Genomic DNA, 15,000 nt, shown 5'->3' on the forward strand with positions numbered 1-15,000 from the left:
ATCACAGCTCAGTTTTGTGCAGCGTTTTATTAAATGTATTAAATGTAAAAGTCCATATTGGGTTTTTAATAATTCATTGTTTAGTGATAATAAATGTATTCTGTGCAACACTGTTCCTTATAAAAGAGTTTTGTCAGAAGTACAGCGTGAATGTTACTCAAGATATAATCCAGTCAATGAAGATTTTAGAAATAGAAATTGTGGCCTTATAACATCTAATAACATCTAAAAATTATGATCAAAAATTGTAATTATGGTCAGAGCACAAGGAGCTCTAGTTCATTCTGAAACTGTGTCCAAAATGGATGCTCCTTCCAAACGCTTTTTTAATTTGGAAACGAAAAATGTCATAAATCGTTCCTCACTTGTGGAACGGGATGCAGATGCTGATATTTCTGGGAAGGACTGCCAGCGATGATCTACAAGCAGACATTCTGCCATGAAGACCGTGGAAAAAGATAAATCTCCAGGAACTGTCGGGTTTTATAAACTCCACGTCCCATCACCAGAGAGCAACTGCTGGCAGTTTTTAATGACAGTCTGAAAAGAGGAGTATTGTCTCTAATCTTCAGAAGAGCAGACATCACCACGTTACCTGAGAAGGTGACCTTCAGAGCATCAGCCACTGGCTCCCGGTTTCACCATTAAGTTCAGAATATAACTAAGATCTGATCTAAAGTCTTGACTTCAAGCCGATTGGTTGATTCTGTTCAGTCTCGCTGCTTTTCCTAACAGGTCTATTTTTGATTAAACTGCTTTAATTAGAGATGTTTTGGATGTTTCTAAACTTGGCTTGATTTCTCTCGACCAAGAGAACACTTTCATCCAGCGTCTGTTTTTTTGGAATAATTCGGAAGCTTTTGGTTTTATTCCTTCTTTTATGTCAACGATTAAGACTATGTACTGAAACGTTGAGATTGTGGAGGTTTAGAGTTCAGAGAAAAAGGTTTTACTTCAAAAGTTATGAGATCATTAAGAAGGTCTAGTTTTTCCCAATTGTAATAATGCTTATGCTTATGCTGATGGTGTTTTTGGAACAGATTATGTAGATAATTTGGGGAAAAGTACAGACATTCAATGCCGGGATCTTTTTACTCCAGTTCTTCCACTTTCCATGCCATCCAAGAAAGTGCTGCCGTCTAACGTTCTGCTTTATATAAGGGATGAAACGTTAGTCAGAATTATGTCCCTCTTCGACAAACTGGTGCCACGATTAAGATGATACCAATCGGTTGTGCTTCAACTCTTTTAAAACACGTAGTGTCCTTTAGACGGTTGGTCTACATGATTCTAAGAGATGACGAGGAACTGGACTTATCACTTGATCTGAAAGTTGATGACTTTGATTATGTAATCTATGCTACAGCTGACAAAATGAGGTGTTTTAGTTGTTGGGAAATGGGTCGTTTGATTCCCGCTTGCCCTGGAGGAACCCAAGAAAACGGTTCAGTGAATGATGAGGATGAGGTCGGGTCAGAGTCCGTCCGCGAGCGAGAGAGACTCGGTTCAGTTAAACCGATCCCAAAGATGCGGACGAGGTGAGCGCGCCGGATGATGCTGAGGCGGCGACCGTCTCGAGTCCGTTATTCAAAGCTCCATCAAAAAGGAAGAAACCTGTCGATTTTCAAGTTGCTAAAGCTAAGAAAAGCGGTGAGGGTCTTCTGATTCCAGCAGGGATTATGAAGTGGATGAGCCACAAAGAACAAGCGAGTTAATGAGTATTTTCCTGACGTTAAACAGTTTGTTGGTAAATCTAGGTGTTTTATGGCAGAGGGGTTGTTTACAAACAAGTATATGGTTTAAAAAGGAATTTTTAAGTGTAGAGTGTCATATCTGGACAGGAATCACGCTGAACCTCACGTGCCTTCTCGTGATTTGTTGGTTCAGATTGAGAAGACCCATGACTTACGTGACGTTTGGAGACAGGTTCATGAGAACCAAAGCCTCATATTCGTGATTGTGAGATATCTCTGGCAAGACTCGATCGTTTTTATATTTTTAAACATCGTTGTAATATTGTGAGAACGTTTTTTCTGATCATGGAGAGGTTAAGTTCCAAAGATGTCTTACGGGGGTTGTATTTTAATAATAAATAATTTGGTTGCATGTTCATTGTGGCACAGGTCTGCTTGTGAGGATCCTCCTCAGATCCGTTAGTCTTAGTAGATTTTTTTGGGATAAGTTCCACAGTGTTGCCAAAAGAAGAAGGTGGGCATGGACTAATACACTTCCAGAGCGGGACAGCAACATTTAGATTTAGATTTATACAAAGGTTATTAGTTGGTTGAGTTGATTTGACATGGTGTGCTGTTTCCTTTGTGGTTTTACACAATCTTAGAAGGTTAGGATCCTGAGTGGAGAGCACTATACAAACCAGCATTAACAAAAAATACAGGTGATTTCAGTCAGCAGTCCTTCATAGCACTGTTTCTCTTTTGAATATTACAATTTAAGTGTGTTGTGAAGTAGTTTTGTAATAAAGAAGTGTTAAAATTCAAAATTCTCTCTCTCTCTCTCTCTCTCTCTCTGTCTCTCTCTCTCTCTGTCTCTCTCTCTCTCTCTCTCTCTCTCTCTCTCTCTCTCTCTCTCTCTCTCTCTCTCTCTCTCTCTCTCTCTCTCTCTCTCTCTCTCTCTCTCTCTCTCTCTCTCTCTCTCTCTCTCTCTCTCTCTCTCTCTCTGTCTCTCTCTCTCTCTCTCTCTCTCTCTCTCTCTCTCTCTCTCTCTCTCTCTCTCTCTCTCTCTCTCTCTCTCTCTCTCTCTCTCTCTCTCTCTCTCTCTCTCTCTCTCTCTCTCTCTCTCTCTCTCTCTCTCTCTCTCTCTCTCTCTCTCTCTCTCTCTCTCTCTCTCTCTCTCTGTCTCTCTCTCTCTCTCTCTCTCTCTCTCTCTCTCTCTCTCTCTCTCTCTCTCTCTCTCTCTCTCTCTCTCTCTGTCTCTCTCTCTCTCTCTCTCTCTGTCTCTCTCTCTCTCTCTGTCTCTGTCTCTCTCTCTCTCTCTCTCTCTCTCTCTCTCTCTCTCTCTCTCTCTCTCTCTCTCTCTCTCTCTCTCTCTCTCTCTCTCTCTCTCTCTCTCTCTCTCTCTCTCTCTCTCTCTCTCTCTCTCTCTCTCTCTCTCTCTCTCTCTCTCTCTCTGTCTCTCTCTCTCTCTCTCTGTCTCTCTCTCTCTCTCTCTCTCTCTCTGTCTCTCTCTCTCTCTCTCTCTCTCTCTCTCTCTCTCTCTCTCTCTCTCTCTCTCTCTCTCTCTCTCTCTCTCTCTCTCTCTCTCTCTCTCTCTCTCTCTCTCTCTCTCTCTCTCTCTCTCTCTCTCTCTCTCTCTCTCTCTCTCTCTCTCTCTCTCTCTCTCTCTCTCTCTCTCTCTCTCTCTCTCTCTCTCTCTCTCTCTCTCTCTCTCTCTCTCTCTCTCTCTCTCTCTCTCTCTCTCTCTCTCTCTCTCTCTCTCTCTCTCTCTCTCTCTCTCTCTCTCTCTCTCTCTCTCTCTCTCTCTCTGTCTCTCTCTCTCTCTCTCTCTCTCTCTCTCTCTCTCTCTCTCTCTCTCTGTCTCTCTCTCTCTCTCTCTCTCTCTCTCTCTCTCTCTCTCTCTCTCTCTCTCTCTCTCTCTCTCTCTCTCTCTCTCTCTCTCTCTCTCTCTCTCTCTCTCTCTCTCTCTCTCTCTCTCTCTCTCTCTCTCTCTCTCTCTCTCTCTCTCTCTGTCTCTCTCTCTCTCTCTCTCTCTCTCTCTCTCTCTCTCTCTCTGCAGGTACTCTCTCTCGGTGGACACCATATCAATCAAACGGCTCATTTTTCTCGTCTTTTGTTCCTGGTTCCAGCTGTGAGGTTTGAGGACCATCAGTCAGCGAGAGGCGGCCGGACAGAGAGATGGATTGGGACATTTGTAGCCTACAGTCCAGTGAGGAGGGGGTCACAGGGGCCCCGGGGCCTCAGGCCATTCCTCACACACACACACACACACACACACACACACACACACACACACACACACACACACACACACACACACACACACACACACACACACACACACACACACACACACACACACACACACACACACACACACACACACACACACACACACACACACACACACACTTGTCCCAGCAGTGATGAAACTCATTTATCAAACACACATTTTATGAAGTCACTGTAGAGCTCCAAACATATTAATTATTTTACATTTTCAACATTGATAATAATAAAAAATGTTGATCAGTAAATCAGTAGTACAGCACACAGATGTATGACTCAATATAGTTACTAAATCTACATGAACGACTGAGTCCCTTACCTGAGAGAGACTAAGAAAATATTTCAGGAAAGCATGCATGTGAAAACCAGCTCCGTCTGAAGGTGGCGCTCTTCATCACACACCGAGCTCCTCTTTAACCTCAAGTCTCTGGAGACCAGCTTATAGTCCATCAGCAGACAATTAAAGAGCGCATACACACAAACACCGGAGCGGGTGGAAAAGTCACTTCCTGCGCAGCGACGTGTTTCACACACATCTGTAGAGAGACTAATTAGTCCAGAGAACGACACACACCGCTGAGTCTGACTCTCACCACAACAACAACATGCATAATATTCCTCATCTTATCTATCTGCACGTTCTTTCTCTCTGTATGCGCTCACACTCATACGTATTCATTTAGTGTATTCTACTACAACAGAACCCACAGTAAAAGAAGTACTGTGATGGTTTTACTGTGGTACTACTAGCCAGTGGTGCTAAACGATGTACCGTGCACACAGCAAATACTATCCAAATAATACTTTAAAAGTACCATGGTACAAGCACCATGCAGTAAGCACCATGATAAAAAATTAACAGTTTTATGATGAAAAAACAATGAAAACAATGGCATATGGTATAAAACATTGTATTGTGATGAAAGCAACACTGTAAAAACATGCATTGTGATGAAAAAACACAGTTAAAAAACATGATATTATGTGGAAAAAATATGTCATGTGAAAATCGGCCAATCGGATCGATTCAGGGTCATGTCTTGGCTAAATCATATGCATGCACATACAGAAGATCGTGCATCCTTTTAGGACGCCTTGTTTCAGTTTGCGATGTAGTAAATCTATCTCGAGACAATCCCAGAATGCTCTGCGATGTGGTTTATGAAGTAAAGAACTGAAATCAAGGAGGTCAACGTAAAGCCTGGCGTCTCTGTCCTTTAGCATTCCCGTTCATCTCAAAAGCAGATGTTCCACGATTACTTCGTCAAGCCTTGAAGGAACAGCAGCAAAAGTCCTGAAGAACTCCAGAGAGCTGGACAGACCTCCGTAAGGTCTGAATGATTGAGGAGGTTAAGCACAGAAGTTCTCAGAGACGGCACACGATTAGTTGGGTTTCCGACAGACCTTCAAATCATGGACTGTATTATTAATCACCTAATTCTGTGGTTTGGGTGATGCTTCAGTCAGAAGCTCATCAGACCCACGTGATCCTCATCGTTCTGATTAAAACGATCCATCCGGAGGAGATTCGTCAAAAACCCCTCGTTACAGAAGAGCGGCGGCAATTAACCGAGTGAATCTCCCATCATACACTCAGAGGAACGTTTCACGTTTTATTAGGACCCGGAATCGTTTTCTACGAGCGCTAATGAGACCACCGCGAACATGACGAGCGTGTGTGTGTGTGTGTGTGTGATACAGAGGCTATTAAAGCTCTTCAGCATCATAAGAGTTAATGAAACACGCAGCAGAGAATCAATCAGCAGCTCGACGCTGGATCTTCTTCAACATCACAGGCCTTCAGCTCTCGGTGGGAACCAGCACTGATTGTGTTTGCTTATAAACTCACTGTTTGATTCTTTATAATCAGTGAAATCACGTAAAAGCCCCACAAGCACATCATCTTCAAAAAACAATCAACCTCGGGAACATCAGCCACTCCATGCCTGTGTATTTATCTACTGCATATAACAGAACTAACGCTGCAATAGTGGTACCGCGGTACGGTGGAGGCTTTACTGTGGTACTTTGATCAATTCAATGCCAATGGTGCTCCAATATTGGTACTCCAAAGAATACAGTGAAACATGATTTTACTGTAAAGCACATATCCAAAACACCAAGATATTACTACACCTTTATGTTGTTTGAAACAAGACCCAAAGATGTATGGAAAAAATACACCAGACTAGCACTAAAAACCATTGGAAATCAATGGATGGTACACGACCAAAAAACATGGCATTATGTGGGACAAGAAAACAACACAAAATGCAATAATCAAAGATACACCACAAAAACATCGGAAAACCAGGGTAAATGTCTAAAAACGCTTAAGCTATGTGAAGAATACATGGAAATACATGAAAATCATGATGCATGTATACAAAAAGTGCTGTTATCTCTCATGAAAACGCATCCCAAAACGATGTTATCATCATTGTACAAGAATCATGTGACATGTCCAGAGTAGTGCCATAGAAAACTATGATATTATGTGAAAAACACAGCAAGCATCAATCGAGTGAGTAGGGTATTGTCATAAAAAGCCATGCTATGCCAAAAAAAGCAATGCTACTGTCAAGGTACAAAGAATCGAGTAGGGTATCTCCACGGTGCCAGGAGAAACTCCGGGACGGATGTGTTCAGGTAAGCTGTCTCACCTGTGAGATCTCGTACAGTAGTTTGTAGTGCTCCTCTCTCTTCTGTAAGCTACACAGATTGCAGCCCATCCTCGTTCTCAGAGATACGGCAGCCGTCTCGCTCTCCCTCCAGAACGGCTCTCACACACACACACACACACACACACAGCGCCTCGCATCCGTGTGTCACACACAGACCTGCACGCACAACCGCAGCCGCTGGCATCCGACGGTGTGTGAGAGACGCGCTCGCTCTCTCTCACACACACACACACACACACACGCTCGCACAGACACGCCCCCTTCAGCGGCTCAGCCTATGAATAATGATGAGAGAGGTGTGGCCACATCCAGTGGGAGGAGCCAGAGAGCATCAGTGCTCAAACAATGAGGCTCTTTTGTGTCAGTAACACTGATGTCACACACACACACACACACACACACACACACACACACACACAGCACTGGTCAGACCGTGTGTGCTGTGGTAGAGATCTTAAGTGGTTTTTAGTCTTAAACTGTTATTACTGGTTGGGGAGATGCAGCTCATGGTGGAATTGATCAGAAGCTTTTTCTACATAATGTGCATAAAGCAAAGTAGGTCACCAACCAACCAAGCAAAGCTTTAGGGACTTCACACACACACACACACACACACACACACACACACACACACACACACACACACACACCATACATACAAGACATAGGAGTATTATCCAGGCACATTTATCAAAAAGCAATAACTGGTAATTTTAGTTTTGTGGTTGATCATAGTTGGTAAGCATAAGTACAAAAACTATGGTATTAAGTGGAAAATAAAAATAAAAATGGTAAAAGTATGTTTTCTAAAACACAGCGCCCTCAATACCAAAAATACAGGGTATTACCATAAAAAAAACTAGTAATCTATTGTCTATGGTATGTATTGTTTAAAGAAAAATAAATGGTATTAACCTGAAAAACATTGTGCATGTACAACATTCATGGTATTACCATGAAAAACCACTGTAAACCGTGGCAAATGTCCAAAAACATGGTATTACTGTGAAAATCCATTGTTAAAACATGTTAAATGTAAAAGAATGGTTTTACCATGAAAAAAAAAACCTCGGTAAATATCCCAAAAACTACGGTATTACGGCATTGTGAAACCATGAATGTAAAAACAAAAGAGTCATGGTAATATAGTAAGAAACATGGAAAAACATGGTAAATCTCTTTAAAGTAATGCATTGCAAACAATGGGGAATGTCCAAATGTGCATGGTCTTAGCATGTGAAAAAAAAGTGGTCTCGTCTTAATGAAACATCCGGATGATGAGCTGAAGAACATCACGATGTCCATCACAGCAGGCTCTGAGAAGACAAGCTACAGAATGAACCAGCTCTAATTGTTCTGTAATTGGCCCTGGAGCTTACGTCTCACACACACACACACACACACACACACACAAACGAGCTCTCATCAGCTGACGATCAGTCGATTCCCTGTGGGAGAAAATAATCGGATTTGCTGGCTTTAATTTTACTCAGACTCCCTGAGGCCAAAACCACACACCTACACACGGAACCATACAACACAAATAATAACAATAATAATATGTAACCGCTTTCAGATGTGCTTCTTAAAGTGTTACACGCATGCATAAGTGTTTCCAGATAGGATTTAGAAACAAAAACATGAATTAAAGTCAGTTTAGTATGAGACTCTCTTATCTGCTCTGTCTGACTCTCTAATGTTCAACCATGGATGGATGGATGGATGGATGGATGGATGGATGGATGGAAGGATGGATGGATGGATGGTTGGATGGATGGAAGGATGGATGGATGGATGGATGGATGGATGGATGGATGGATGGATGGATGGATGGATGGATGGATGGATGGATGGATGGATGGATGGATGGATGGATGGATGGATGGATGGATGGATGGAAGGATGGATGGATGGATGGATGGATGGATGGATGGATGGATGGATGGATGGATGGATGGATGGATGGATGGATGGATGGATGGATGGATGGATGGATGGATGGATGGATGGATGGATGGATGGATGGATGGATGGATGGATGGATGGATGGATGGATGGATCTGTTAAACCAGAACACCACAGAAAGATTGCTTAGCAGATCAAATAATAAATATCATTTGCTGAAGAAAGCTTCACGTTTCTTTTCAATTCTTCTCCTTCCTCTCAGACGTCCACTGTATTACTGTAAACACGTTTTATTCTAAAACTGAAGATCTGAGTCAAAATGATCTTAATGTAACCTGGTATGTTTATTTAAACGCACACTTTTGCTCACGGTATCGAAATGGGGACGTTTTTTAGTTCTTCTATAGAGTTATTAACCTCATTCTGAGCCCACGCTCTGAACTGAAAACATTTTAAAAGCATTTGTGCAAACGAGGATCATCCACAAAACAAAGTTTTGGGAGATAATGACAAGTTTTGAACACTTATTGGTACAAATTGTGTCCCGAAACGCGTGACCTTTCCCCATGCGTTCATTGCATCGATACAAAGCAACAAATCAATGGATACCGCATATGTGTGATTAATTACATGCAAAGAAGCGCTGCAAGCATTATTACAGGAAAATAAATATTAGACCGGGTAGTGAAACGGGGAATTAAAATCGTATTTTCTGCCACTGAAGGCACGTTCTGATAAACAAGATCACGCCTGAGAACATCTGATGATGATCCGTGACCTACAAACCTCCGGAGCTCCGTCTTCACTTCAGAGTCAAGCGTGTCTGACGTCTTGAGCGTCAGCGGCGAACAAAGCACTTTCAGAGTCTGGATATAGATGTGAGAGAAGACACGAGATCTCAGCAGGACGTCCTCGACACTAAACAGCGCTCTCTAGACTCTACACCGAACATGCATCAATAATGCTACGAACATACTGTTTAAATGTAAAAACTGGAATAGACATATGAAGTGAAAGACGTATACCTGATGATGCATTTCCACATAAAATTTTCAATAGATTCGTTCAAAGCTGATTCATCCGGGAAGGAAGCCTGCTATCCTCACTCTCTGTCCTAAATAGTACTGAAAATGACTAATAATACACAGAAAGTAAGATGGATAGTATGCATATTGAGACACAGGCTAAGAAACTGTTGATTGATCAGCCAATCATTGACTCACCCAGTGTTGCCAAGTCCTGGGTTTTCCTGCAGAATTGGGCTTTTTTATCATTACTGCTTACACAGATAATGTGATATTTAGTCCCTAAAGTGACAAAAATGTGTATTTTACCCCCAGAACTCTCTCTAAACACGATTGGGCAGGTCAACTAACACACTGCATATAAATTAACAGTATACTAACTAATCAAAATATTCATTTATTTTTTCATGAATTAATTATTTTAAACAATGTAACAACATTTTTATAATAATTAGTTTTATTAATATATATATATATATATATATTATACACAGAACGTGTGTTCGATCCGGCCGTCAATCCCAGCAGACAGAGCTGTCAGGAAAAAACAAACCCACAGCCGTGTGTTTTCAGGTTTTAGCCGAGATGGAAATTGAAAGTAAATCAATCAATCACTCAGAAAACACTCGAGCAACCAGACACACATGATCACCCGCTGTTCAACACGGAAGCAGACCAGCGGGTGACACACACACACACACGCACACACACACACAAAAGCACACGGACACACATACACTCACTCACATAGACACACACATACACGGACACACACACACACATACACACACAAGCACACAGAAACACACACATGGACACACACTCACACAGACGCACACACACGCACGTGCACACACACACACATAAATGCACATACACTCACATACACACACACATTGTGTTTCCATGTTTTATGTGGACTTCTCACAGGTGTAATGTTTTTATACTGTACAGACTACACACATTTTTACATTTTCACACACACACACACACACACACACACAGAGCTTTACTGCTGCGGGCGCTAATAGCTAATAGCTAACGGTGCTCAATGAATCAACCTCTGACTGAGTCTCACCAAGCGACACAAATTACCCACAAACCCACTGAGACGGACGGGGAATGTTTTCCAGTTTATCTGGTTTAATTACAGCGCTAGCGTCTGGAGGACACGGACCTGGACGCGGCCGAGGGGTTCTCTGAGCAGCTTCAGCTTGATAACAGTCCTCCAGGTCTTTATCTTCACCTTCAGAAACCAGCCGGTTTGGAACAGCGATATTTGATATTTGATACGCGCATTTCTAAACGATCAACATGACGCTGTGAAGCACAGGATCTCGACTGTCGACCGAAACCGTATGGCTCTTCATCCAGTAAAAGATCTTCTCATCACGTCTTTCTTCTGATTCTGATCAAATAAACATCTCCAGATGAACTCTTACTGTCTTTCCTTGACTCTCCATCGATCTCCAGGATCTTCGAGGAGCTTTACTTTCTCTGTTCCTCAGCGAGGATCCTCACATCTTCTGAGGAGATCTTTATTTCTTCAGCGCTGCGTTATATCTTCAGATCCTTCACATCTCATCTCATGATGACTCATATTGAGATCATTTGGAGCTCTACTGTTATAAATATCTCACTGAAATCAGCACCTGCACCAAATTCATATTTTGTCTCCATTATTTCCATAAAACCAAGCCCGATGATCAAATATGACTCTTAATGAATAAATAAATGTGTGCACATACTTCAATAAACATAGAAAAACTCAACATCAGCATCTTCAGGTCGTTCCTCAGTGAAGGAAAGCTGCGGTGAAGAGCGATCACGGTCTCGGTCTGAACCTGTGACTTATGTCTCTGTTTAATACAACGTTAGGGAAGTTTCTCGAACGCATTTAGATTCAGACGCGCGGCTCAGAAGGAGAACATGAATAAATAAAGCCCCCGAGTCTCCCCCGACACCCAAGTTCCCCAAAAGTTCATCGCTTCGAAATATCTGCGACGGTTTCAAGCGAGACGCTCCATCACCCGCAGAGAGACACGTGTACGAGAACATGAACTATTCACGACTAAACATAAAAACCAACTATAATCTGAGAGGAGGGTAATGAAGAGAGCTGGCTGTTTATTTACAGAAAACAGAAAACTTCTTCAGATCAACACAGATATCACTTTTAAAACAATTCTGTGTTCTGTTGTCTTTTTTTCACTCGTTTTAAAAAGTAGACATTATTTAGGGCTTCAAGATATTTAGATTTATTTTAATTGCACATCAAACTAAACACATCAAAGTTTTAACACACACTAAAACACGTTTAGCCCTTCATTAATGAAACAAGTCTGTAATAGTATTAATAAACTGAATGCGTCTGAAACACACAGTTACCAGGTTTAGAGATTTATTACCAATATATCATTTCTAATGCATTTCAACGCAATGATTATTATTAGTGTTTTATTTTAATATGTGTTATAAAATGTGCACTTTTTTTTAATGTATCAAATTTTAATACGCGACGCAAATACATGAACGCTACATCTCGGCCTGTTTTGTGGCATCGAGCGGCGTTTGGCTCACATGCTCTCACACGAACGTCCCTCAGAAAGATCTCAAAGTCAAGCTGGAGCCTCGAAACAGATTAAAACGCTCGGGAGAACGAGGAGAAGACGCTGGTCTTCAGGTCAGAGCTGGACTCAAGAGGACGTCGAAGGCTGGAGTCAAGGAGCTGAAGGAGCTCGCTCTTTATAAACTCCACAACTAGTCTTCAGACCAGTCAGAAACATCTACATCTAGATCTTTAGAGTTTCTCTCCTCTTCAGCAGCACTTCCGCACGCCGATGCTTTATATTCCTTTCTATATTCCGAAGGTTTTTACCGAATGATTTCTTCGTATCCTTCACGCTGGTGTTATTATTGAACGTCTAAAAACGTGTTGAAACATGCTTTCTGATTTACGGAGCAATAAAAACAGAATATATCATTAATATATCAACAAAACGAAAGCTTGGCATTATCCGGTGTTCGTCTTCTGGACGTGCATGCATTTTTAATGCTTTGTTTGTGTATTTAAACGTGACATTTAAGAACACCAAAAAAGGTTTGCACTATTTCATGTCATCAATCTAGTGGGAACGTGTAGCGGTGTATTTTAATTCATTTTTCACCTCATGCACCTGAGGTGTCTTGCCTTAAATAGGATTAATAATGCAGCGGTACAGTTTTTGACATTTAGATCTTCCCGTGCACATTAACTCTTTACATGTACATACACATCCGTGCATTTAGAGGAAGCTTTCCTCGATCCGGTCTGTTTCTGACGAGGAAACGCTGGTGTTTTCAGAGAGTCGGAGTGAAAGCGTGTCTCCGCTGATTGTTTTCAGCAGCAGGTGTGTTTCTCCTGACCTCCGGGGTGAAACAATTTTACAAGGCTGTTTTGTGGCCCGGCCGACAGGATTGACTCATAAAACGCTGCATGTTCACGGACGGCCTTCCATAAAATCCTGACACCTACATTTGTTTCTCAAACGACGTGCTTAGAGCCGCGCTCACGGCCGAGCGGGAAACCATCCGGACCTTCTTCTGGACACGAAACGTGAAGATCTGCGAGAGACGGCGGACCGGATCGGACAGGGTTCACGAGAAAAACCTGAATCACAAACGTTTAGCATCTCGGAGCGAGCTGATGCTGACTCTTTAAGACATCTCCCATCAGGACCACGTCTGGCTTTTAATTAGGGTTAACTAAAACCATTTGTGGGAAGAAACAAAAAAAAACTGTTACCTGAATAAAATAAATGTGAAATAAAATAATAAAATAATTGAGCTTTCATCTACTCTACTGAAACAAAAAATGTAAAATTAATAAAAATAAATATAATATATATATATATATATATATATATATATATATATATATATATATATATATATATATATATATATATATATATATATTTTTTTTTTTTTTTTTTTTTTTTTATTATTACTATTTTATATATATATATATATATATATATATATATATATATATATATATATATATATATATATATATATATATATATATATATATTTATTTATTTTTATTAATTTTTAATTTTTTGTTTCAGTAGAGTAGATGAAAGCTCTATTTTTAAAACATGCACACACACAGTCAGTCAGAAATGCCACTAAATTACTTAAATTTACTTATTACTTAAATTTAAAGGAAATCAGGAAATGTAATTATTTTTTGGAGACTGTAACAGTATGTCTGTTTTTTCTAATTAAATTTTTCACATTTCATTCAGTGTGTTACTTGTCATTTTGTAATACAATGTCAAATGCACTTGGTTTCTGAGGGGATATAGTTTTTTCCCGTGCACTGATAACACTGTGTTCTCGTCTAACTCTGACTGATGAAATATTAAAGAGGCCTGTGGTTTTCTCTCAGATCCTCCGCTGGGTTCTGCGTGGAGACGTGATTCCTCCGGAGGACAGATGATGTTTGGTAAGAGCCGCTCATCTATAATGCAGAGTTACGTAACGCACGCATCCCACCCTCGACGTGTTCAGTGCCGCGCAGACAGACGGACTTCCACAGAAAACACGTCAGGGAGCAGCTTCGGCGGGATCGGTTGCTATGGAAACGCCTCCGTTTGATGATGCGGATGTCAAAGGACACCAATGAGACGCAAGACGGGAAATACGGCTAAAGAAGAAACAGGAAATGAAGGGACAGGAAGTTGCGACGCTCGAGAAATATTAGTAGCACGCTTACAAATGATGCTACGACAAGAAGGATGCTTAGAAGGACTGGAAAACAATGTACCTTTTCACTCAACAAATAATCATAAATGTTTAAATTACTGGCCAATCAAAATCATCTATCAAAGAGATCAAAAAAGTCACAGCTTTAAAAAAATTCTAAATTAATATTTTTATTTTTTAATGTTGCTTAATATAACTTAAATAGATTTAATTATTTATCTTAATATATATATATATAATGCACACAGAGAGTACATGTTATTATATTTAGATATTTTTAATAAGCATACAGATGTATTTATTAATTTTTAAGTCTGTAATGAATGCATAGTTTGTGTTTTATCGTTGTTTTTTGTGTGATATGTTTCAGTATGCATGTGACAAAAACTGTCCTCGTTTTAAAGCAGACAAAAAGATTGGATGACACAAACAATATCAATAAAACAAAAAAAGAAATTCAGTTTCCTGTCTGAAGGTTGATAAATAAATGATGGTGCTGTGTGTGAAGTGTGTGTGTGTGTGTGTGTGTGTGTGTGTGTGTGTGCATCGATACCATGCTTTCTCTTTTCTTCGGTGCCACAGACGCAGGGTTTCTGGGAGAGAGACGCTTTATTCCCCATCAGCCCTCGCTTATGAGAACAGGAGCAACTATAACTCATCTCAGACGAGGAG

At 40.8% G+C, this 15,000-nt stretch overlaps 1 protein-coding gene across 1 annotated transcript in view; it reads right to left on the reverse strand.

Annotated features, from left to right (window-relative positions):
• Positions 1-6,848, reverse strand: part of LOC122330391 (PDZ domain-containing RING finger protein 4-like) — a 27,968-nt gene extending 21,120 nt beyond the window's left edge. Inside the window, exon 1 of the mRNA XM_043227340.1 lies at positions 6,626-6,848. Coding sequence (XP_043083275.1) covers positions 6,626-6,694 — 69 coding nt within the window. The 5' untranslated portion in view covers positions 6,695-6,848. The remainder of the gene's footprint in view (positions 1-6,625) is intronic.
• Positions 6,849-15,000: the final 8,152 nt, after the last annotated feature.

This window comes from Puntigrus tetrazona, chromosome 25 (genome assembly GCF_018831695.1).
Source record: "Puntigrus tetrazona isolate hp1 chromosome 25, ASM1883169v1, whole genome shotgun sequence".
In the NCBI taxonomy this organism is placed as follows: Eukaryota; Metazoa; Chordata; class Actinopteri; order Cypriniformes; family Cyprinidae; genus Puntigrus; species Puntigrus tetrazona.